This window comes from Phaenicophaeus curvirostris, chromosome 12 (genome assembly GCF_032191515.1).
Source record: "Phaenicophaeus curvirostris isolate KB17595 chromosome 12, BPBGC_Pcur_1.0, whole genome shotgun sequence".
In the NCBI taxonomy this organism is placed as follows: Eukaryota; Metazoa; Chordata; class Aves; order Cuculiformes; family Cuculidae; genus Phaenicophaeus; species Phaenicophaeus curvirostris.
Genome location: NC_091403.1, coordinates 6,740,972 through 6,766,802, shown reverse-complemented (window position 1 = coordinate 6,766,802; position 25,831 = coordinate 6,740,972). Strand labels below are relative to the sequence as shown.

Sequence of the window (25,831 nt, the reverse complement as noted above, 5' to 3'; positions counted from 1 at the left end):
CTTGCAAATCTAGCCCCGGGCAGGTGTCCTAGCCTGGCCACCCGGGACTGTTAGCCTCCTTGAAACCTGGATTAGGTACAATCACTAATGCATATCCAGAAAATAACTAACTTTTTAGTTTGTTTTACATATTACCCAGACTCATCTTGCATAGTAAGTTTATAAGAAGACTATGTGCTATGTTTTGTTTATTCTACAAATTTTCAGCCAGCCCACGCTAATTTTTGAGACTCTACTGACATGAGAATGTAATTTTTTTCCATATTTGCATTTTAGCCCGTAGTTATGGAAGCTGCATTGCATGAAGAATGCTGAAACTTGAAATTAAATCCTCCCATAGCCTGGACCTAGTATAACCTGTACCTCACATAACCCGCAAAGTTGGAGGCGTTGGCATGCAGAAATCAGAAGTGCTGGGGAGAGGGCGGCAGGGATGAGAAATAGGTGGCTGTTGAGGTTCTTCAGGAATTTCTGGGATAAGTTTCTCCCAGAATTGCCTGAAAATACATGCAGTTTGCAGTGTTAACAAGTTGTAGCGGTTTATGTTTGTAGCTTTTACCGGTATGGGGTTTTTTTGTTCCTAGGGGAGTAGTGGTTTGAGGTTTTTTTTGTTTTATAAGTAATATTTTTCTCATAAATCACCTGTTGGTTAAAGTTTTCAGATTTAGTAGTTTTTCTCTCTGAAGCTCAGGAGATTACCAGAGGTTCTTCACTTTTGCACTAGGGTTGCTGACAGCTTTTTATACCAGCAAATAAACGTACGTATCTGCGATCTGTACTGTAAATCTGATGGCAACAGATGGTGTTACATTTTTAAAGATCAGAATGAATAACGTTAGCTTCTAAATGTTTGAAATTTCCTTTGTATTTATAACTTGAAACAGAAGAAACGTGTCACTCTGTGATCTTATTGGCTGCTAGTAAATACATTCGTTTCAAGAACTGTGTCCCCTGGTTCCTTAGAGAGGAGCTGCCTGTGTGCTAGCGGCAACCAAAATAGTCTGGTTGTTGATTCTGTTAGTCTGTTAAAATCGCCAGAAAATGGAAATCTGCCTTTTCCCAGATAGCCTAACTTAGCATTGAGTAGAGAATTGAGTGGACGAGGTGCTAAGGGGCATGGGTTAGTGTTTGATAGGAATGGTTGGACTCGATGATCCGGTGGGTCTCTTCCAACCTGGTTATTCTATGATTCTGTGAATGAGGCTGGCTTTGTCTGTGCTCCTTGTGCCCAGCACCTTGCCCTTTCCTGGCAGCAGCAGTGGGTGAGGGGAATGTGCTTGTGCCGGAACATCTCTTTGCTGTTTTTAGTGCACCATCTTTGGTGCTCTTGACTACACATGGTGATTTTTGTCTTCTGGATGGCTGGCTCTAGAAGGAGACGAGTAGCAATAAATCTATTTAAACATGGCAGTGCTGTTGCCAGCCTGGTGCTGTTCTCAGCACAGGCAAGTTGATGCGTGTACCGAAAAGCCAGTGCAGGCATTGATTTGCATCTTTTAATCTCTTACAGAGTAAATTGCTTATTCTTTAATTGCTTTTAATTTTTACATGCTAAATTTTCATTAAAGGCGTGCATCCTTGTATTAAGCCATCTGCTGGCACCCTTCTTCTTGCCACCTAATAAAACACTTGGAGCTGAGTGTTTTATTACCCCAGGTGTGGCACCTCCGGTCACAGCGCGTACCGGCACGGGGCACACGCCGTGCCCTGCCTGAGCTGCCTGCACGTGGTGGTGGCCACTGGGACAGGCAAAGCCCTATCGTTTGCTTCTGACGTTACGGTTAGTAGAATTTCTTATTTGATCCTTTAGGCAGTAGATCAAAAAGAGTTATACAACTTGTTCTTTAAACTGAGCTGATTGGGTTTTTTTTTCCTCTAGTATAAGTGGAAGAAAAGCCTCAGGGGAGAGCATTTGAATAGGGTATGGGAAAGCATATCGATAATTACATGCATGGATTAGTGCACAAAAGTACTCCCCTCCAAGGATCCGCTTAGTTCTGTGGCATTTGAAATAATGGAGTGTTTAATCATATTATTTCGCAATAGTGAGGCTTTGATTATGCTACTGATTAAAATCAACTTTTCAGATTTTTTTGTATGAAGATAACCTCATCTGCTGTGCAAATTCTCATAGCGTGGGAGGAGAAAAAGTCCTAAACAGAAAGGTGCTGCCCTGGTGGTGTCAGTGGGTTTTACATGTGCAAGCACACACATGGCCTTTCACTTCAGTCTTCTGTATTTTGATTGTATATTTTATGGCATTTAATATCTTCATTTTTAAAATAAAAACCAAATAGCTCACACAGCCTCAAAGTATCCCCAGCCTTCTGCCACACAGGAGGCAGTGCGAAGGATTAATAATAATAGACTCTGCTAGCATACCAAAGGATTTTGCTCATGATTTACAAATGCAAAATAAATTACTTTTGTCCTCCAAAATTTTGTCTTCTTTGATCATTCCTCACTAATGCCACCTCTAGATGCATGCAGTGTCTGCTGTGGGGTGAGGAGACCCAGGAGTGACTTGTGGTCCCTCGTTTCCCCCAGTAAGGTGGAGGCTGGAGGCTCCTAGGGAGCTCCTGCGGGGCAGGTGAGGGCTCTGAGGAACGCTGCCTCTCACTTTTGGGTGGTGCTCAAGGAGCTTGACACAGTTCAGATCTGCACGCTGGCTCCTTTTTTTCTCCTTTGTAAAACAAACTAACCAACCCACACAGTGTTTTCTCTGTGCACTGAGAAAATTCATGGTGGCACAGGGAACTGCAGAACTGTGGTTTTATTTGGATGGCCCCGACAGCAGCAGAGCCCAGCGTGTGCCCCATGGGGATGAGCTGAGTGTTTCTCACCTTTGGGCCACCCTTTTGGCCACCTCTGCCCTGCACACCCCACCAAAATGAGCTCCTGTGGGGTCCCTCCTGCTCCAGCCTTCCTGCTGCAGCAGAGGGGCTTGCCGAGAGCTTTCCAGAGCAGCCCCCGATGTGTGAATGGCAAAGGGAAGCGTGTGCCCGCGGTTCATCCTTCCTAACGTCGGCTGCATGGGGTACGTTTTGGTGAGCCAGAGCCTGGGGAGCTGTAAGAATCGGTGCCTGGGTTTGTGTCTGGGTGGGGAGTGCTGGCAGCAGGCAGGCTGCTTGCTCCTACAGGCTTCTGCTCGCTCCTCCAAGATTTACACCTTCAATTTACAATGGCAATCGCTGGCTGAAATATTACAGTGCAGACACTGTGCCACGGAGGAGGCTGTGCTAAAAGCATTAACTCTGCTGGAGCTGGGGCAAACCCAGACGATGTCATTTTTAACAGAAAGAGGAAAATTTTGGGGGTTTGTTTATGTGTTGATGTGGCCTCATTTCACAGAATCACAGAATAACCAGGTTGGAAGAGACCCACCAGATCATCGAGTCCAACCGTCAACAAGGGTAGGAGAGGTGCTGGGTTAAATAGAGGGCAAGTGTTTCTTTCAGTTTAATAGGGTTTGAATTTATTGCTATGCAAATAGAAGGCTGTGTAAATGTTACCAGGGGTGCAAATTTATGGATCCCCTTTCAATGTTTTCTCAAAAAAATCTTTGAAATAATCAGAGTACTGTGACCAATTTCACACAGCCCCTCCTCAACGTGTTTTTCTTCTAATAAATAACCTTACCTGTGAAGGATTAGTTCAGGTTCCTCTCAGTTCCTGTCACTTGTGCATGAGTGTTTATTCACAGTGCCTTCAAAGGTTAATAGCCATCTGGAGATAGCCCAAAAATAACGTGTGAGCTTTTTCACTGCTGAAGTTAAGCCTTTTAATTTGTATGTTGACTTCATAAAGTCATAGTGGCATTGTGAGACCTCACAGATGTTGCAATGATTTTAATGCAGAGAGATTTTGTCCTGAAGATTTATTCTTTTGGACTTATTCATCCACAAATCAAAAATTAGTTTAATTAGCATCTGTGCTTTTAACAGGAAATTCCTCTTTAGCTAGCTAGGGTTTTTTCTAATTATTTTTTGTCTCAGTAACTATAACTATTATGTTTCTTACAAATGCAAGAAGCACTTTTGCTAACAATAATACATCCTCTCTGTCAAAAAAGAAAGAAGGAGCCTAAAAAAATCGGAAGGCTTTACATGGATTTAATGTATTTCTGCAGGTGAGTCTATCAACTCGAGTGTAAAGTGGGCACCAGAGAATCACACCTATGGTTATTTGAATGAGTTGCACGACCTAGGTCTGCCTACAAAATGGGAATTTCATCAGCTGAAAGACAGAAAAGAAAGACTTTGAGTCAGTTATAATTATATAATAATATAATAGCTGTTTCTCTTTCTTGTTTTCTCTTGTTTAGGGACAGTGTAATATCTGTTCTATTAATGATTTTTTTTTCAGAAGTTGTTCCCTGTATCCTCCTGCGTACCCGTAATTCCACCCTGCAGCTGGGAACACGACCCGGGAGCACAGCGCTTGGCTGACAAAGTACTAACAAATGCAGTTGAGGGGGTGCCTGCATATGTATTTATGATTATTATTTTTTTACACTCTCCCTTTTCGCACTTGCCCTTCCGGCTCTGTGTTGCTCAGGGTTGCTTCTCCATCCTTCCAAGTAATTTTTGCTGTGGAAATACCTGTGTGAGGAGGAGTGTTTGCACTGCTGGACAAACAGCAGCTGCTCGGGCGTAGGGCGCTGAGCGTGTCCGTGGAGCAGTTCTGGGCAGACTTGCATCTGGCTGCAGGTGGGTGGTTTGCAGGGCTGGCATCTTGTCCCACCTTCCTCCACATCGTGTAAAAGCAGTTGTTAAAACCACTGATCACTTCCCTCTGGTCTATAAAGACTATTAATTTTTAGAGTAGTTGCTTTTTTTGAGCGGTGAATATTCAGCTGTCGGTTTAGCCTTTGAGTTCGCGTAGTCAAAACCTTCGCTGGGCAGAAGATTTGGTGTTAAACTGCAATGAAAGCGATAGCAAAGCTACGCAGAGCAAATGAGGTGATTTAATTTTAGTTCCAGGCTTGCTGCTGGCTCTGTTGTCCCAAGATGCCATCTCGCTCTCAATGGCTGTTTCCTCAGGTGTAAAATGGAGCCATTACCCACCTGCTTGCTTCACACACTGAGTTTTGTACCCTTGCAAGCTGAAACAGGCTCTTCACTTGTGCTGGTTGTGTATGCTGGCAGCCGGCACCAGAACCTGCCTGTCGTAGCTGATGAGATCTGACTGACCTGGATTAATTAGCATATGCCAGTTTGGGAGGGGAGCAAGCTGCCTGCTTTCATAATGCCAGTTTGCTGCTCACACATCTGTAATATGTGCAGGTTTAATGTTCCCCTCTCCCCAGCTCCGTTGCCTGTGCTGTGCTGGATGCTGAGCTTACGGTATTTCAGGGAACTGGGCTGGGACAGCACTATTTGCCCCGATTTTGGTGTTAGGGGGATGCACTTAACTGGAGTGCCAGTGGTGAGGCCAGTTCCTCTCACTTCAACCTTAGTCATCATTAAGAAAACAATTTGTTTGGTTTTCCGCTTCCTGAAAAGACCTGAGCCTTCAATATGTAGAGGTAACAGGCTAGATGATAGAGGACTCTCTCTGTTGCTTTGAGCAAAGATTAATTTTGTGTATAAACTGCATCTGGTAGGCTAATTACCGTGTGCCACACCACGAACTGTAACTTCTTCTCCAACACTTACATCCTTCATCAGAGGTCTGCCTTTACGTGGATTTTGGAGATCAGGGAGAGGTGTTAGTTGTTTTTGAAGTTTGAGATGCACATGTGTGAACAAGCGAGTAGTGTTAGAGTAGATGAACCAGTATTTTCACAGGTAATTTTTAGGCATCATTACTTCTTTGGACTTTCATTAGGAAGAGTATTTCCAATAGGAGAAAATCTCCATCCGTGAACTCAAGGGACACCATGCAACAGTGAAATCTAGAAAGGCAGTGCGGCAGCAGCCTAGCAGGGCAGGGAACCCCTGGTGCTGGCAGAGCTACCGGCTGAAAGGGGATATTTGGTCACTGCTGGGGTCATAGAATCGTAGAATCACTATGTTGGAAAGGACCCACTGGATCATCAAGTCCAACCATTCCTATCAATCACTAAACCATGTCCCTCAGCACCTCATCCACCCGTCTTTTAAACACCTTCATGGAGAAGTGACTGGAGAGCTTGCTGCTTATTTATTCAGTTTTGTTTGGGACTGAAGGCACGTGTTGCCTTGCTCATGTGCTCTTAGCCTTTGGAGCTGTGCTGAGGCAGGGATAATGCTGTGTGGTTTTGGGAGCTGGCACTGTTACTGTCCTGCTTTTGCACAGGAGGAGAGGGCAGCTCCTCCCTGCGCCGCTGGCTGTGCCTGGCGAGGGGGCTGGGGGAACAGTGCCCTTCTTTTTAGCAACCTTGCTGCTTCTTGGATTATTGCAAATAAATGCAAATGGCGCTCCAAATTACGTTATATCTGAAGATAAGCATAAAGGATTAGTCCTTTTTATTACGCTGTCAGGCAGTAGTAGTGATGCTCAATCACTATTGACACTGAGCTTATGTTGCGTTTAGCAAATAAGTTTTTTTGTATCATGACCAGCAAAGCGGGGTACATCACAATCTAGGATTTTGTGCTCGTACGTACTCTTCTTCTTTCTTGAAAGGTCATCATTATCTAATACTTGTTATGGCAAATCGCTGCACATCTGCTGGCACTGTCAGGTAGTATAAACCTCAGTGTGTGCAGGAACCCCCAAATGGCAGTTGTAGGAGCACGTATTCTTGTGATAAAACATGTTTATTCCAATTGGTAGATTAGACAGACAACGCAAAGCTGTCTAAGTGTGGAGAGAACACAAATAATCCTGTCCTGTAAACTAGGAATCCTCTTCACGGAGAATTTTATGTGATCTGTTAATAACAGTCTTAGCAAAATGTGCAAATAGTGGGTTTGCCTCTGGTGGAGTACCAGAGCTCCGGTCACAAGCATGTTTGATGTTTCAGATCTTGCAAGTAAAGGAGCTGCTTTCGCGCTTTCTGTTTACTGCTCGGTCAGCGAGTCCACCCAGTGTGCACTGGATGCTTTGCACATTTGAAGGAACTTGGGTGCTGATCCTGTAGGCAGCCCCACAGGTCACTGTGTTGTGTTTATTGCCAAAAAAATTGCTCAAAGACAGGAATGTTCACAACTGGCTCTCCCAGGGCTGGCTGTGCCGCGGCTCCACCAGCCACCAATATCCCGCAGCCCTTAGAGCGCTGGCTGCCAGTCAGCAAAGGCAGCTGAAGTGATTTAAATCACTGCTTGTGGTTGTGATTCAAACGATAAACAAGGTACCTCGAATTAAATAGTTTGAACTTTTCCTAAGTGAGAGCTCATTCCCATTGATTAGGAAGAGTAATATAAAACACATGGCTTGCAGCTAGTCACACACTTGTAACATTTGCCAGGGTTGTATATTAACCAGAAAGTGATACCGTATCTTACGCAGCTGTGGGTGCAGTTGGTTAGCACTGGAGTCTTGGTTTTTTGCTTTTTAAATTCTTTAGAAAAGGTCTGCGACATATTTTTACGTTAATGGAGAATGCCTGTTTTTTACTTGAGATTTGTCTCATGAGGATGGAATTAAAAGTCAAATAAAATGCATAAAACCATGACTTGAAAATTGCGATCATATTTATAAAACATGCCGGCCATATTTAATAATTAAAAAATCTTATCAAACTGCATTTTCTGTCTTAATCTGCATTATTAAACAAAGCTATTAGCTATAATTTAGGTCTCCATTTGCTACTTTTCAAGCAGCTTTACTCTAAACACTGGATGTTAATGTCAAATTGATTTTTAAACAGATTTTTTTTTTTTTTTAGAATGGAGTATTTAATCAATCTTTAACAACTTTAGTTAAAATTAATGAGATTTTAAACATTCATAAATTCTCTTTGTCTTCTGATTTACGAGTCTGCAGCCTGGCTGGCAGCGCTGCTGCCGCCTGCCTCCCCGGGCAAACTGGCACCTTCATGTAAGGACCAGATTACAGAGGTTCAAAGGACACGGGATGTGCTGTGGGAATTCAGGTTTCCATTGCTGTTGCTTTAGGCATAAAACTTGATGAATTGCTGGTAAAATGAAAAGAAAGAAACCCAGGAAAATTAAGTAATTCCTCTGTCAGTAAAGTGCCCTCTTGAATGCCAAAAGTTGCAAGCGAGTAAAGCAGAATAATCCTTCTCAGTTTGGAGCTCTGCAAGGTTTTAAAAGTGCCTAATTCAGCATTTCATTTGAAAATTGACTACTACAGTTTTATAGTTGCCTGTGTGTACTTTACTGGTCAAAGGAGTTAGGGGTGTGATGAAGGGGGATATTCCCCCTGTCTTAAAAGCTGCACCATTGGAGTTGGTCATAGAATCATAGAATCATAGAATCACCAGGTTGGAAGAGACCCACCGGATCATCGATTCCAACCATTCCTATCAAACACTAAACCATGTCCCTCAGCACCTCGTCCACCCGTGCCTTAAACACCTCCAGTCAACGCTGCTGTCTTTGCTGACCTGCTATAGGATGAGGTGAAGCCTGGTGGCACCGTTTCCTGGTGATGGGTTTGTTCTCCCTGGGCTAACAGCCGAGCATGGACCTGCAGGTGGGTTTGACAGCGGTTTTGTGTCAGGACAAGCGTGGCTGGAGAAATGCATCTCCTCTTAATTATTACGAGCCAGCACTGAGAAATCCTTCTGGGAGGTTGTGTCGTGAGGGTGCTTCGTCTGCTTTAGAAGTCAAAAATCGGTCCTGGGGTGTTGCTGCTTTGTAGAGCTGCCTACGACGGAAAGGTCAAAGGCATATCTGGAGAGCATCCAACTGGCCTTTCCAAATTTTCGTCTCAATGAAAGGTCAACAGCTCATTTATCTTGAATGAGTTACAATGCTGAACTTTACACATCACTTTGCCTTTTTCTTTAAAAAAAATAAAGTAATTTATCAACTAGCATACTATCTTTGTGAGTGCTAGGGCTGCTGTTTGCACCCAGGAAGATGAAATGCACTTTTTGTTTAATAATCATAGGGATTAGAAGCATAGTCAGATTTTCCCTGTACTTTATAACAAAAGCACCACGTGCTGAGGGACATGGTTTAGTGTTCGATAGGAATGGTTGGACCCGATGATCCGGTGGGTCTCTTCCAACCTGGTGATTCTGTGATTCTATGATTCAAGCCCTGAGCTTCAATAGCTGTTAATTTATCCACTGTTGACAGCAGTGGTTACTACAAGACTCCTGAAAAAAAAGGAGACAGATAGATTTTCCCTTCATTCTACTTTTGTTATCTCTAGACGTACTTTATGCGCTTGCTACTGCTGCTGCAGAGAGGCAAGGCATAATTTTAACAGTGGTTTCTGGTATTGTTAAGATGACTTGACAGAGTTCAAGTTGTTTGTGGAATAGGTTTGTGTGAAGGAAAAGTCTGAAACTTTTGAAAGTTTAGACTGCAATATATAGGTCATATTACCACTGGCAGAAACAATTATGAGTGGAATCCACTAAAAATATAGAGCTAAGTAAAAGGCAAAATAAATTCAAAATTATTCTTCACTCTGGGAAATTACATATTTTTAGAGTAAAAGGGTAAGTAGCTTGGGGGAAACATCTCTTCCCTGCATTCCTTATTGCAAACAAACCCCATGACCCTGTGGGCGTTACGTTGTTAATCCTGTCTAATGGATGACGGAAATATTTAAAAAATGTTATGGAGACCTGCCCTTTCTTTCCTCCCAGCTAAGGACCGCATCGATTTTAGCGTGTGAAGTGAGTCAGATTCAGTGAGTTACTGATAAGGAAGAGCTGAAACAAACACTGCTTTTTCACAGCTGTAACCTGACAGTCCTATTGTAATTTCCATTTATTTCATCTAAGCATTTTACAGAGTTCCGCATGGTTATCCATCCAGAAACCTGCATGGCAGCCCCTGGAAAAATGTAAAACTTTGCATATGTCTTGTAAGGAGAAGGCTGTTGTCGTTCGTCCTCCTGAGGCTTCGCTGGGCTTTGCAAGCTCACTCCATCTTCTCTAAACTAATTCTACAGTTAGATCTCTCCACCTGATAGTTGTGATTTTACTCTCCTGAATTTTAATATAACTGCAATGGTCAGGATCACGTGTGATGTTTGATACAGTTCCTACGTGCACTACCTGAAGTTATTCTACTCTAAAAACGCACAGGTGGATGTACAAAGAGCTGAAGATTATGAAAATCTTAATAAAAACATAGTTCCAAAACTATGGAACTGATAATAATAGAAGAGAATTATTTATATGAATAGAAAAGCACAGCATATGAGAGCAAGAGACCTCTCTGGCCTTCCACCTACCTCTTTTTATTTGCTTTGTGCAAAATTCAGCCTGGCAGCCCTTTCAGTTTCCATGTGGTAAACATTTTTGGGCGGTAACTCAATTGTTGTGCAATTGGTTTTGAGTCCTGTCATAACTGTCAACTGTAACTATTCATGATATGATATTTTATATGTGGTAAGAATATATTGAGCAATGCACTTAATATTGGCTGTTACACACTGTAACTTTTAAGAACTAAAAGCATGCAAATGTATATAAAAGCACAGTAGAGTTTGATTTGTAGTTCACTTCTGCTTCTAAACTTGGATTAAAGGTATAGTTGGAAGTGAATTTAGGTTTATGGCCTTTAAGCAAGTCTTAGTTCTGGCCTCCACCCTGGATGATTTTGTGTGTATCGCATCTTGTTCTCGTTGTCCTGCATCTTCTCTGATTTTTTTCATTGTGACTTGCATTGTCACTTGTTGAAGGTAAAACAAAACCTCACCACTGCGTGCACTGTTTTCTTGATGAGTAAAAGCATCTGAGGAGAGCTGGTTTGTTTAGGAACGGAGTGTCCGAGGTAGTACCTCACCCACTGATAGCTGATCTGAAAGGCAGTATCTATCAATACAGGGGCTTGGTTGTGTTTCTTTATGGTTGGACTCGATGATCTGGTGGGTCTCCTCCAACCTGGTGATTCTATGATTCTATGATTTTATGATTCTTTCCCACCCCTCACTCCCCAGGATAATTGAATGTTTTTGCCTCTGATGAAATTTCTGTGCACATCCACAGAACAGTGTGATTTCAGCAATTATTCCATGCCTATAGATCACTGGAATCATTGATGCATCTGCAGAGGAAACCTGGCTGTAGGTAGTGGTTCATGTGAATGTGCAGCAGGAGGAAAAGCAGCTGGGAGGGACTTGTTATTGCTTTTGCAAAAATATGGGTGGGGAAAGAAAGAATGCATGTGAGTGTCCTCTGGAAATAAATATTTTGAGGAAAAGGTGGGTACCACATAAGTATAGCATGGGGAGAAAAAAGCTGATTGTTTCCTGGGCTACAGCAGTAACTTCAGAGCACTGAGTGTCATTTAGCGATGCCAAGGAGAGGTACCCAAGGCTGGATTATGGCTTGGCAGTGTCACTGCTCTGACTTTTCACTTGGGGGATTGCCAGGCTTGTACTTTCAACATGCCTGGTCAAGGCTGGGCTTCTGGGACATTTCATCTTCCTCAGACTCATGCATCCATTTCTCCTGTCCCTCCCTATTCCAGAGAACAGCCCATCTTCACCACCAGAGCCCATGTCTTCCAAATTGACCCCAGCACGAAGAAGAACTGGGTTCCCGCAAGCAAGCAGGCTGTAACTGTTTCCTACTTCTATGACAGCACGAGAAACAGCTATCGGATTATCAGTGTGGATGGAGCCAAGGTAGGAGGCTGCTGGTACCCTGGCGTGTTTACGGTGTGGAGAGGATTGTGACTGTCAGTCCTGGTTGAAGATAGATATAAATGGGCTATGTAAAGCACCTACCTTCCTAAATACTCTCTTTTTTAATATGGGTGCTTGTAGTAATACTTGGAAAAACACAGGGCAGCCTAAAAATGATTTTGCCAAACTTGATTTTCTCTCTGACTAGTTTGACTTCACTATCTTAATGAGCCAAGAGCTTTAATTGTCCAGATAGAGTCCGCAGCCCAGTATCTAAAATCACTGTACATACTAGATAGATAAGGTTGAGACCTTTTCAGTGGAAAAAAAAATTCTTTCTAAAGGGAATGAGGAGACAGATATGTGCAGGCTAGAGCTTTAAATATAAATGCATATTCACTTTTGCCTAGTTGAACTTGTTTACACATTAGCACTTAATTTTCTTCAGCTTTCTCACTGCAGTTCATCAGCCTTAGGTGACTAATTAGACGTAAAGGCTTTCTCCCCTTCAGTCTTTTTTTCTTATTTTGTTTCGCATTACCAGATAGTGTGCTGAAGGATTTCCTCTAAGACTCCTGATCAGTTGAATGGAATGGGTTGCTCAGACAACAGTTTTAATGACGTATTAGGTTTATCCTTTTAAGTAGTTCCCCCAGAGTAACTTGTAAGGTCACTGCTTTCCCCTAGCAGACCCCAGTCGGAGGTAAAAATTAGAACATTTCACTCATGTATAAAAAAACATCGGTCATTTCTGCCAAAGAACAAACCACAGGGCAACAAGACAAGTTTATAACCTGTTTATCTGTGTTCCTGTTTGGATGAGGATATCTGAAATACCACTGTCCTGGGAGAGAGAGAGATCTCAGAAATCATCCCTTAATAAAGCTTTTCTATTTGTTATGCCTGTTTCACATACTTGTTTTTCCAAACATCTCCTGTGCTACGTTTGGTTATATATTGGCTTATAAATCAGCTATACTGCCTGCTTAAATTGATGGTAATGTTTCACTGACATTGGTACAGAGTTAATATATCACCATCATTACAGTGTTCATTTCCAGAAACACCAGCTAACTGCCCCAGCTGCCTCGGTTTGCAGTCTGCACACACAACCTGTGCAAATTGCTGGGGAAAGCTGGACCCCTGCAGATTTGCTTACGCCCCACGGTTCTCCTGTGCCTGCCTGGGCCAAGCTGGTGCTGGTGGCGATGGGCTCTTGGCTTTACAAACCAAAAGTGCTGTCCTCGCAGCAGTGGGTGGCTTGGTTTGTGAATGTGCATGCATGCATTAAGACCAATTAATGAAAAGACAGTAATTACTGTGTGTGGCAGAGAGAATCTGCAGGGGCAACGTAGCCAGATAGCCATAGCCAGATGCCCATACGTAGCCAGATGCCCATAGCCAGAGGGTCCTGCCCAGAACTGCAAAACGCTTGCTGAGAACACGATGGGCATCCAAGCTTTGCTTTTAGCCCAAAAGACGTTCAGAAGGAGTCATCCCCCATTTTAATGTGTCCCAGAAGAAGATGAGCTTTCCATGATTGACATCCTCCCCTGGGGGTTCCCAACCAAGAATCCGTTGCTGGCCACGTGAATTATTCCTCTTGTGTTGAATCTTTGCTGATTAAGGAACAGGTTGAGAAAAGATGCTGCCTTCATGCTTGCCTCTGGAGAGTCCCCCGTTACCCTCCCTGCCTGTTTTAAGAGTGCTGATTTGGGAAAAGAAGGATATTTATAACCAGATAAGTTTAAAAGGTGCGTTTCTCCCTCAAACAACTATTGTTTAGCATTTTGACCTACTTTTCTTGCCAAAAATGAAACTGGGTAGGACTGTGAGGAGTAATATAGACAGCATCAGTTGGTGGTGTCCTGCTTTGCGTACACCTCGCTTATTAGAACGAAGTCTTATGTGTGTTAGCAAATATCACACGTGTTAGTATCACAGCATCACCACGGGCGGAAGTTATCCTTGGTTTAAAGACAAAAAGAGATGAAGCTCAAGTAAATTAAGAGACTTGGCCCTAGGAGGAAGGGGTTGATGGAGGATGAGTATCTCGTACAACTCTCCATCCCTGTCTGAACTGCGAAGGGGCTATTCTAACAGCTTATTTTAGACAAACATATATGATGCACACTGGCCTGCAGAGAAATTATCATTTAAATCCAACTTGCATGCAGCTGTTGGATTAATTTGGGGTTATTTTTTACCTTATATTGACAATACATGGAAACAATAATAATATTTTAAAGTGATCAAGAATACCAGTCACTTTGTTTAAACATTGTTCATTGGTTACAAAAGCAACCAAATGCTTCTAAAATACTTCTAGGTTTCAGCATATGGTGCTGGGCAGAGTGGAGTAGCACTGGGCTGCTGAAACCCATGAGCGCTGCTGTTGTCATTCCCTCTTCTCCCAGCATGTGTAAACTGTCCCTTTCCAACTGATCCCTGTCCCTCATTCCTATACCCTGGGTCATAGGAGGGCGTAGGGGAGTACTGCAGGGCTGAAGTGAGGGATTCAGGGGATCACTGAGCCTGTGTGTTTAAAAGTGGAGATACTAGGAACTCGTTTTGTGAGCGTGGCTGGCAGAGGGGCAGGGGAGTCGCTTGGCTCTGCTGCTGGCACAGCCCCTGCCTTTGGGTCCTTACCCATTGCCAGGTGATGGGGAATAACAGTAAATGCAGCAGTGGTGAAGATGGACAGTGCAGCAAAGAGAAAAATGGGACAGAAAGGGAATAGGGTAAAGGTAGGGATCAGAGTGAATTCAAGGAAGCTTAACTCTTCCCTTGCAGAGGGATGTGCGAGAGGCTCATGAAAACTAGGAGTCTAAGATGATGGAGAGTGCACACCTTCCAGGTGCCCACATTTCTTCCAAATCCTCCTGCCCAACAACAGAAAAACCCATTGAAATGCCTAGGAGTCAAGCCACGAGAAGTGGAGAAACTAGATTCAAAATGGCTTGTACTGCTTTAATTCCTTGTCCTTCCAAAGGTAGAAGATAATAAGTATTGTAATTCCTTTGTCTTTCATAGAAAAACAGCTGCTGTAGACAGTAGCTTACAATTTATAGCAAAAGATTTTGCAGACACTGTACAAGCAGGCACTGAATGATCTTAACCAAGATACCGTTACCGAATAATGGAATAGATTAATATATCTTTTTAATTACATTATAATTGACTTGTATGTTGTCAAGAAAGTAATTTCATCACGATGTTTTAAGAAGTTTCTTGCCAGAGGCTGGCTGTTTAAACTGTAGAATAATGAATGCTGGAGGAAATGATACAGTAAAATGCAAGGGCACACACTGATTCAGAGGTAATGAGGCAGGCAAGAGGCTTCGCTGTATGAAAATGCCCAGTGTTGTGGGCAAAAGTCAACCCTGTTAGAAAATGACAAAATATGGTGATGATGCAGGGAGAACACGAACTGTTAAGTGCCTGGTTGCTGGGTAGTGTGTGGGGAAAGACACACACAGAGCTCCTCATTAGAAGTGACCTACATTATTCCACCTTTTAGAGGTGAAAAGAAAGTTTGAAAGCATAAAAATTACTCAGACGGGTATCATCCATCATCCGGAGGAATAATGCATGGTAGTGCCCTGTTTCTTGGGTTTGTTTATTTTTTGTAAATTGGAAATATGTGTTATCCAAACATTCTAGTGGAGGGCGAAAGGATAAGAAACTTGTTTGAATTTGAGAAGGAAATATAATCCCCCAGAAACATGGCCCTCTTGTCATTTTCAGATGTTCAGATGTTATGTTTCTACAGAACCTGTGATTACAACAACATGATTTTTATCTTTTGAGAAATAAGCTGTTAATAAGGAATAAGAAGCTATCTTAAAAATTAATAGCTGGCAATAAAGTGTAAAGTGAGACATTCTGAGACAGCAGCAGCAAAGAAAAGAGACACAGCAAGAGTCATCCCGGATGCCAGTCCTAAGTTGTCTTTGTGAAATGCTTAATCAGATGACTAGAAAAAATTAAAATCAGAGTTGAAAAGGTAAATAGATTGCAGGAGTAGTTGTGTTAAATACATGCAACAGAAACAAAGACATTGTGTTTCAGAGAAAAATAAGTTGTTGGCTGAGACTCATTCCCAGTTGCTACATCATTTAAAAGAGCTTGCTAGCTAACAATTGCCTGGAATATTGAAGATCAGCAGCTAAGTTGGGCATAAGTGTGTGAAAATATTGATGAGAGAACCAGAAAAATAGCTCTGCTGGGAAAGTGAAATCAGTGGGTCTATTTCTGAAGTAAATTGCAATTAGCAAGAATAAGAAAATGGGCCAAATTTGGCCAATCAGTATTCACATAATATGCCCTGAAGTGAATTCAGTACGTTATGGAGGATGATGAGGCTGTTTGATGAAGTGGCACATGTACCGGTATAATGGGATCTGTCAGTGAGTGTCACAGCAAGAACGGACGGTGGGATTTCCAGAGCGGAATGAAGCTGACACGAACAGAGCCCCAGCAGCATGTGGTAGCAGAGACTTAGGGAATTAAGAGAGGGTGATATGTAAATCTGCTAATATTTGATGCATTTCTGACTGCCTCAGTTCCTGTACCAGTCCTAATTGCTACCTAATTTAATAGCTGCCCACGTCTTCACGACCACGCTTTTTTTGTTCTCACGACTGGAGGCAGGCGTCCTGGGCGCATGGAGAGGAAATTCAGAGTTCTTCCAGTGCTGTGTTTGGATACTCAAAACAAATTATTTTCTTTGCCCATGGAAATGGAATTATTTTAAGACATGGTTGTTAAAAATATCCTAGGGTATTTTGCCAAAAGGTGACTCTTAGATTTAAGAAGCTTTCCTTTCACACAGGAAAAGAATTGCAGGGTATGGTAGCATGGATGAAATTCCTTCAAATAGCTAGTGCTTTATGTTCTTTTTTTTTTTTCTTTCATTGACGTAAATTTAGCTATTAAATCAATAGCAACTCTTTCTCAGGAGAAAACTACCAAGTAATTTAGCTATTACAAATTTTTTTTGCACTGAATTAAAAAAGGCTTCTGTCAACGCGTACCTCGCCAGGGGCCTGTGTTGGTGTGGCAGCATTTAATTGTGCCTCTAAGACCTCACGGACCTGATTTGTGATAATGTGTAGTGCAAGCAATCACATCACCTTCTTTCTGGGCATTCAAAGTATCATAGAATCATAGAATGCTTTGGGTTGGAAGGGACCTTTTTAGGTCATCTAGGCCACCTGCCCAACAGGAGCTGAATGACTCAAATTTCCTTTCTCCACATTCTGATAAAGTTGCATATATCAGTGTCTGTTTGCCTGACCCTGTGCTCAAAGAATTAAGTGGAGCAATGTACCGTGGTTTATATTTTTTAAATAACTTTTTCTTTAAAATACGTAATTTTTTTTACCTGCCTAAATTTTCAGGTTTAATAGTTTTGTAATGAATTGATCAGAGGATGTTTTATAGCCTTGAGCAGCAAAAGATAAAAGGATAAAAAGAACATGGAAAGTGACCTTAGAAAGTGGTGTATTGCCTTTTCTTTTAACGTGTATAGAGAAATCCTGAATCAAATGCTACGATTCTGCGAAATGTGGGTGAGCGTGTATGTGTGTTTTGTCAAAGGGACAGAGAATCTTTTATTTCCAACTTTGCCTGCCCTAGTTTTATTTATGGCCATGGCTTCTCAGGAGTGCTGTGTGCATCCCAGAGGACTGTGGTGCTGCTGGGGTCCGAGCTGGCTCCCCAGTGCCTGATGAAATACTGATAAGTCCCGCTCCTCACCCAGAAGATTATCCTGCTGACTGCAGTACTGACTGGACTATGATTTCCAGAGAGCTCCTGCTGGTAAAATCTGATTAAATTAGCAAATAATACTTTTTTTTTTTTCCCCCTGTCTTTACTAGTGATAACTGAGATGGATATTTCTTTTTTTTCAAAACTTATTCTACTGTGCTCTTTTTTGCCCTTCATGTTGTTTCTTCCGGGCTGGGTGCGAAATCCTTTCTTTTCTGGTCATAGAATCACCAGGTTGGAAAAGACCCATCGGATCATTGAGTCCAACCACCTTTTTGGTCATCCCAGAAGGAGAGCCAACCCTAGAGTGTTGTCAGGAAAGCACGGGCTTGATACTACTTATACTTACAGCGCTGAGGACCAACACGAAGAAAAGACCTTTCATCAAAAGCCGATGTAGGACCCTTGTTACTGTTTGAAGAGCCCATAAGACATATCCCAGCTTAAGAGTGACATGACATTAGGGTAAGCCAGTGGAAAGGTGACCAGATTTTGGCTTCTGGAGTTCTGAACTGACTGATCAAGTATTCTTGGCCATATCTGTCCACAAAAGAAATCTTCATATGCTGTAAAAAAGATTTCCAATACCGACTGACTGCTGTAACACAGAAATTTGAGCGTACTTGATGGCCTTCTTCTCTTTATCATAATACTTTAAGTATTTCCTGAACTATTGGAGCTAATTTCAACATGATTAGAAGCACTGGAGATGATGCCGGAACCATAAAAGAGTAATTCCAACAAATGGAACTAATTAATCCCCCACATAAAAGAGTAGAACATCTTTTGAAATACAAAAACATGTTATAAAATTTAATTTTAATGCCTAATCCTGTCTTTCAGCATGCAGTTGGTGTGCAGGTTATAATAAACATCTCATTGCATTTATGCTAGTGAGATGACTATTAAGTAAAAACGTTAGTTGTGAATTTATGATCTTTATACATACACTATATAATAGATAAGTACTTCACCATTGAGACTGAGCAACTATATCAATGCCTATATGCTGTGAATCCATACTAGAGACTTTAAAATAATTTGATGCCATTTAATGCGTTATAATCAGATGAGTGTGTTTCATAGGCAGCTGCAGTGTGGACTTAGTTCAGATTTCCCAGCCCGTGCTGGAGAACAGTGCTCGTCTGCCAGAAATAAGTTCTGGTACCAGTTGTACTAAACAAAGTACTTTGTAAAAGATGCCTGAAGAGTCTCTAGTGGCTTTTTGCAGTCCCTTTTGGGCTTGTGGTCGCTGTAAATAATGAAGGTAGATTAAGCAGCTCTCTGAGAGGCAGCTGCTCCTTTCGTAGTGAAGTTCTCCTTCATTTTGTACGATGAGCAGAATAAGAGCAGGAGAATTATCTACCTGCCCTGAGTCATAGCAGACCAGCCTAACCTAAGCTTGGACCAGTCTCTCTCTTTCAGACAGTGAAACTTGCAGTAAGTAATTAATATCTTTATTGTGCTGGTTTTAATAGGTATTTCCTGATTTCATTCAAAGATGTTAAGAGTTGTGGTGATGCAGCTTCCAGGGTTTTGAAGGATTCAGGGGTAACTCTGGATTTAAGGAAAACCTGCTATCAGCAGGTGATGCCTGTGCCATGCGGGCAGAGGTTGCTGCTCTGGTGAGGACTGGGGTGCGGGTGTAGCAGAAGGAAGGTGTCTGCGTGGTATGGCCAGTCAGGCACCTCGAGAGTATGGGGTGTGCCCAAAGTGTCCTTTGAAGGTATAAACCATTCAGCATGTGGAGTATCAGAGAGAAATGTGAACCCTGGGGTTGATGATGTTGAAGCAGGACAGATGCAAATAGTAAATGAAAGGCACACTTAAAACTGAGGATCAGCACCTATGTGGGGTCAACACACCTGAGTGTCACCTCCTGCTATATAGTCCAGGGCTTCACATTCTTCTCAAAGGCGTCTTTGAAATAGTAGTGAATAAAATTAAGGAAAATAACACTCCCCAGTGATCTTAAAATGGTCTCTATATTTGTGGTTTACTTACCATAAAGTTACTTGCATTTTTGTTTCTCTCTAGATGTTAAAATCACTTGAGAGCATTTTCTTTAGAAATTAGGGATGAAGAAATGTAACATAAAGGGGAAGCAGAGCTGTCAGCTAAGGATGAGACTACCCACTTGCATCAGCCTTTGTTTGCTTAATGTGATATCAAGTATTCAGAAACCCAGGCTGAGAGGAGTTGCAGGATTGAATAACTGGGAGGACAGTACGTTGCCTGAAGTTGTGTCTGCAGGAGAATTTTTAGCAGCCACTAAGACTGGTTTAGATGAGTAGAGCTCGTAACATTGAGTGTGCTTGTGTGGATGGGTCCTTGAGTATTCAGAGTATAAAAAAAATACAATGTTAGGGAAGAGCTGCAGTGCTAATTGCAGAATTGTTTATACCGGTGGACGTGTGCTGCACAAGCAAGACCTGGGGCTGCAGGTGAAAGAGAGCTTGTCAAAACCTGAGAGGTGGAGCAAAGTTAATTTTATGGGTCCCTTGAGACTATATCAGCCAGGAATCCTGATTATCTGCTAAGGATGTATTTTGGGTTTTTAGGGAAAAAAGTCTTCAGCTGTAGAACTCATATCACTTAAATATTTCTATATTAATCTCTTTCCAAGTTATTAACTTTGAAATGTGAAAAATCCTCTGTTCACTGTCTGGATTATTTCTGGGAGTAAATCCCTCAGAAGCTGGTTAGTAAGTTTAGGAGAAAAGATAATAAAGTGCTGGCAACAGCTGTATCCGTGCCAGAAGAACAGAAGCACATCTGGCACTGTTTGATCCTATCTGGCTCATTCTCCTGCTTGTATGTACAGTGCATGCGGTGTCACTGGCTCAGTGGAAAGACCACACGCAACTGAATCTGAGAGATCAGTGCTGCGGAAACATTTTCATTACTACTATTTGTTAATCTTTAAAAAGAAAAAAAGAGCGCACCACTGTCCAGGAAGTAGAGAAACTTTGGTCTGGGTAGGTTTTCCATCAAATTTCTTGCAAAAGCTCTATGAAACAAAGTGTTTCAGCACGTAACTGCCTCACACAGAGTTGTTTCTGATCACCAGACTCAAGCATGAATGTGGCATCTGAACATGCCGAAGGGGTTAATTAAACCGTATGATGTTCTTGTAAAAAAAACTGGAATCAAGCAAAGCATGCCTGTTTCAGGTCATGGTCCTTGAACTTAGCAAAGTTTTTGAAGAATCCATAATAAATTTTTGGTGACAATGACCCATGCCTGTAGCTAGGTGAAAACTGAGGAGAAATTTAAGGGTTTTAGTAACATCATTAACGTAGGCGCAACATGGTGGAATTTGCAAATGCTTTCCATCATCTTTCTGGTTTCATCAGTTGCTCAAAACAAAACCTGAAATAGGCACATTTAAAGTTGATAAAAGCTTTCATAGCTGCTCTCCAGATCGCACAGTGGTGCTCAGTTTTCTTGCGGGTTTTGCTTTGCGCTGCCTTTTTCTTCCAAAAGAAATTATAAGGAGCCTGAGGAACCATGTGCCCAAAGGTAAACTGAGCACACGCTCCAACCCCTCGAACTTTACAGTCTCCTCCCAGGGTACTAGCGACTTGCATCAAAAATTGCAATAAATGAGCACTGGTTATAATCTGGGATTTTTACTCCCTCTTTTTAAAAGTTCAGCATCTGGAAGTAATAAAGAAATATTCCTATAAGCTGTGCTTCATGAAACTCTTCAGGGTTGCTTGTCCAATGAAAATGCAATATCAATTATTTGTTCCTTTCTTCCCCCCTGCTGTAGTGCCGGAGGTATCTAATACTTGGAAATCCCTGTTAGGAGAATTAATGTATCAGACATTCTAATCAAGTCATGCCAGATGGAGTTTATAAATAAACTGTGCTGCATTGTATATTCTTAAAATTCGAGCAGTAAACAGAATTCAAGGCAATATTTTCCTATTTTAAAAAAAATAATTCCCGAACATGGCTTCTTTCTCGATTCTGGATTGCGAGGTTGCATTCAAGTGCACATTGGTTGTTAGATGGCAAATGAGGAATAATATAAATGATTGTCAACCATTAAATACTACCTGAAATCCAAAGCTAATTGTCCCTGAGAAGTGAACAGGGTGATCACATGAGCCCCAGCTAACCTCCACCTAGCTTCATTTTCTAACAGCAAAATAAGAGATGAGGCATTTCTGAAGATGCAGAAGGACTGATATTTCATATTGTAGTATCTCACAGATAATTTGTATCTTTGGTTACGTTAGTGTATTGCTCCCAAATGTTGCTAGACATGGTTGCCCTTGATTGTCATCTAGCAGTGACCACTTTTGAGGTGCTTTAGGAGACACCAAGTAGATCCTAACATCTTCTAAAACTAATGCACCTGCCCTTATGCCAAGGGGTAGTTTTTCCAGATTTTAGAGAAGAAGCAATAAGTTATCCCACTGCTGACCAATCCCTGGGGTGTGTAGGTTGTTAAAGAGTAGGGGCAGGAGTCTTCAATGATGCCACATGGCCATCTTGTTTCTGACTTCTACAAAGGGACCTTCAAGTTTAAGTGAATCTGTTGTCGTACAGCTTGAGGGATGCAGAAGATGTTCAGTGCTTAAATGATTTGTATAGGTATGTAATTGTAATCTACACAAAGCCTAAGTGCTTTTATTAAGTCATCCAAAGCATGAATGTGATATATCAATGGGGTTTATTTTCAATTGTATCTAACTGTAGGTAAAGCAATATTCTCCTTCATCCCATTTTTAGTCATTAGATAAAAAACAGTCTCCACTCTTTCATCTCCCTGTCTCTGAGAATTTAGGAATGTTGTTTCTCATGTGAAAATAACACACAAGCATCGTAGTTTATATATTTTATAAAATGTTGCATGAAATTCCTGGGTGACAATTTGTTCTAGCATAGAGGGTTTGAAAATCCTTGCTCTAGGTTTGCTTCATGAAACAGCTGCTGGTGCTTTGGATTGTGTGGGTGGGTGGATGTGTGTGCTGTGCCTAAAAGGAAAAAAAAAAAATCTAGTCAGATGTCAAAGCAAAAATAGGAGATTTTAGAGATTTAGACTGGGCGGAGGAGGTGGGAAGCCAGCTCTGCAGAGATGTTAATTACCTTGGGAAGAAAAAGAGTGCAGTGGAGTAGGTGTAGCAGGAGATTTACTTAATAGAATTCACATAATCATGAACCCACTTCCGTTGCATTTAGACAGATTCTCAGTGAGGGCTTTACAACAGAAATATTTTACCAGAGGAAAAACAGTTATTAGTACTTTTATTGGAGAGAGGGGCTATTTTTACCTTTATTTTCATGAAGGAGGACATGAGCTGTATGTTTTTTTGTTTGATTTGTTGGCTTTTGGGGTTAAAAATGAACATTGTCATTCACTGAATTATCCTGGGGACACGAGGTGATGCAAGATTAAAAAAAAGCTATGCGGAACTGTAGAAATGGCCTTTTTCCCCTTAAAGCAAACAGCAGCATGTGAGCTACTTTATCCATAAAAGGTGAGTCTCCTTTCTCAGAAGGAGCTCAGGTTGAGAAGTGAATGCTTCAAACTGCACCAAGTCCTCTGTGGCTTGAAAGGCATCCTGACATCTTCCTCTTTGCAGAGTGCAGAGGAATTACTGTGTCTCCCTTTCCACTCCCATCTCCTGCAGAAATACATGATGTAGCTGTGGAAGTTTTTGGAGTCCATTGATGGGTGAAACAGCTACTGTTCTGGTTAACTGCGTAGAACAGAAACTCTTGAAAAACAGTAGCCATCCAGGCTTACTAGCACTGTAGGGATAAAACGATGAGTAACCAGATCAAGAGTCTCGTAGTAGATGTCCTGCCAACTATTGTTTGCCTTGTGCTCTGCCCACCCTGATGTGCACAAGCGATGGAGCAGAGCAGGAGGAACCCAATGCTGCTCTTAATGTATGTTTACAGTGCTCCTATTCTAATTAGTTCAGGTGCAGCAGGTAAAGCAAAGATAGAACGAGTGCCATTACTACTTTTAGTTTTCCAGGGCTTTTATTTTATTTTTTTTAAGGACCTTCTAAAAAGAATTAGCAGGAAGGGAAGGGAGAAAGGTTTGATCACGTCTGCGGGCTCTGATTTGTAAGACAGCTATAATTAACCCTCCTGCATTGCAGGTTCACCGTTTTGGCTAAAACCTGTTCTTTCTTTCATACCCAAGTTCTTATGCTGCTGTGAGCATCTTTGTGCTGCTCCTGCTTTGCTCGGTTAGGTGACCTTGGGAAGGGACTCTCTTTTTTCCCCTTTCATAGCACTGTCTTGATTAACATTGTATGTGTGTGTGTGTGTGCTGAACTAAAACTGAGATGGTTTATCACCAGTGAAATATTGGTGAACAGATCTGTACATCTAGAAGCTCTCAGCATAGGTAGGAAGGATGGTAGATGGCAAAGGATAATGCCAATCATGGAAACGTGGGTGGGTTAATTCCACAAGGGAATTTGCTGAACATCTGGGGCCGAAGGAGGATTTCTTGACAAATCCATCCCTTTCTCATCTCCACATCCAGTGTGACAAACCCTCCTGATTCATGTTGTCTTGATGAGCTGGAAGAACCTGCTGAGCCTGTGGTAGCTGTGGCCAGAGGATTAGCAGCTTCTTTCCCTCTTCAGTTCTCTTTTTAGACTGAGATACATCTCTACTGAAGATTAACAGCCTGGTAGGTTGGGGAAATGAAATTTCACAAGGCCTGCAAACTGGAAAGCGCATATTCAGAGGTGTGAAAATGAAATGGGGTTTGTAAGGTAGTGACTTCTTAATAAGTAGATTCTATGGCCGTAAGCCTTGGGGCTTTTCTGGAGGTGAGGTTACTTCAGAGTAACAAGTGATGTGAATTTAAAGGGGAGATTCCAGAATAATTCTTAATCTGGCTGTCTTGCCCCAGAATAAGGGCCTCTTTTCTATTTTAATTTAACATCATTCCAGAATACGTTGGCTAATATACTGGTTGGCTATTTCACAGCCGTAATTTCAGTCTTTTCCCAGGTAGAGAAGCCTGTGACAGGGCTGGCTGTGTTGCCTCATTGACTCCTTTGGCAGGTGTCTCATCAGAGGAAGCGTCCTGGCCAATTCCTGGTGGCGCGTTGGCCCTCCTCCTCTTTGGGAAAATACATTTTCAGGAGTCACATTGGCTTTTCCCCTTTTGTATGCTGTTGTGATGGGGGGGGGTGAGAAGTGAACCCCCTAAGTACTCAAAGCATCTGCTAAAAGAGATGTCAGCTGTATATATGGGCACTGCTCGTATATTGTGAGCAGCATGAGCTGCCAATACATTTTTTTTTCCTTCTACACACTCAGGTCATCTTGTGACCTCTCCCTGCTTGATTTATTCTGCAGTTTCTCGCCATGGGAAGGCAGCGAGGTGGGTGTGTTACGGTCTATGAATGTTCTGCTCTACGCCAGCTTATTTGCATTCACTTTTATCTGACAAATATACCCGGTGTGTCTCTAAATGTTTGGAATAATTTCTGGTTGATGTAGCGTTACTGTGTACTGAGAACATTATTCTGTGTCATCTTCAAATAAAAATTTAGATTTGCCAGGATTGTTTTCCTCCCAAAGGAAGTGAAATAAGTATGAGATTTTGTTTGACTTACGCAGATGTATCAGGAATGTTTGACATCTGATACACTTGCATGTAGATGAGAGCAAAAGCAGGTGGTTTTTTTCCTAATTCCGTGTAGACGACTCAGTCAACATGATGAATGAGTTTATTATTCTGTAAGGTCCTTACTATATTATGCTCCTCTTTGCCTTTCTCTTTAGGGAGGACTCTTTAACCACTTAGGTATTGATTGCATTTGATTAGAGAATAGTTTGTCTTTTAAATCCGTTATCCTGGATGAAAGTATGGAGGTTTATTCCATTTTCTGATGCAGCTGGAATTGCGCTGTGTGCTTGTTACATGCACGAGGGCCAAAAGCAAAGTTATTTTGTAAGAGCCCATTTGAATTGATAAGTGGCCTTTTCTTACCGAATTATATTACTGGAATGCAGTTTGGGCTGAAAAAGAGCCCATGGACTCATCCTGCTACTACAGGTTTCAGATATGTCCTTTGCCTTCTCTGCCCATCCTCTCACCTCCTTCTTCCTTTGAAACTGAAAATTCTGGCTCACCCTTTCATCAAAAAAAAGAAAATTTTCCCAGTTTGTTTGAACTTTCCTGCTGTGGTGGCTACAAACGCTTCCTCTGCCTTCCAGCCTGGCTGGAGATGTTCTGACTGGGAGATGGAGGAGTAGTGAGGAGTACTTTCCTTCTGGTCTCGTAGCCAAGGGTGAGCCAGCCTTGGGAGGGGGTCTAGGCTGGATTAGCTGGCAGGAGCACTTGCAAGCCTTGCTTTCCATCATT

The 25,831-nt window shown here is 42.0% G+C and overlaps 1 protein-coding gene across 2 annotated transcripts in view; it reads left to right on the top strand.

Moving 5' to 3' along the window:
* The window catches only part of HOMER2 (homer scaffold protein 2), a 324,814-nt gene that overhangs the window by 12,041 nt on the left and 286,942 nt on the right, over positions 1-25,831 (top strand). For both annotated transcript variants that reach the window (XR_011338307.1, XM_069867011.1), the window contains exon 2: positions 11,547-11,703. Coding sequence is in view for 1 of the 2 variants with exons in the window: in XM_069867011.1 (XP_069723112.1) it covers positions 11,547-11,703 (157 nt within the window). In the remaining variant the exon portion in view is untranslated. The remainder of the gene's footprint in view (positions 1-11,546; positions 11,704-25,831) is intronic.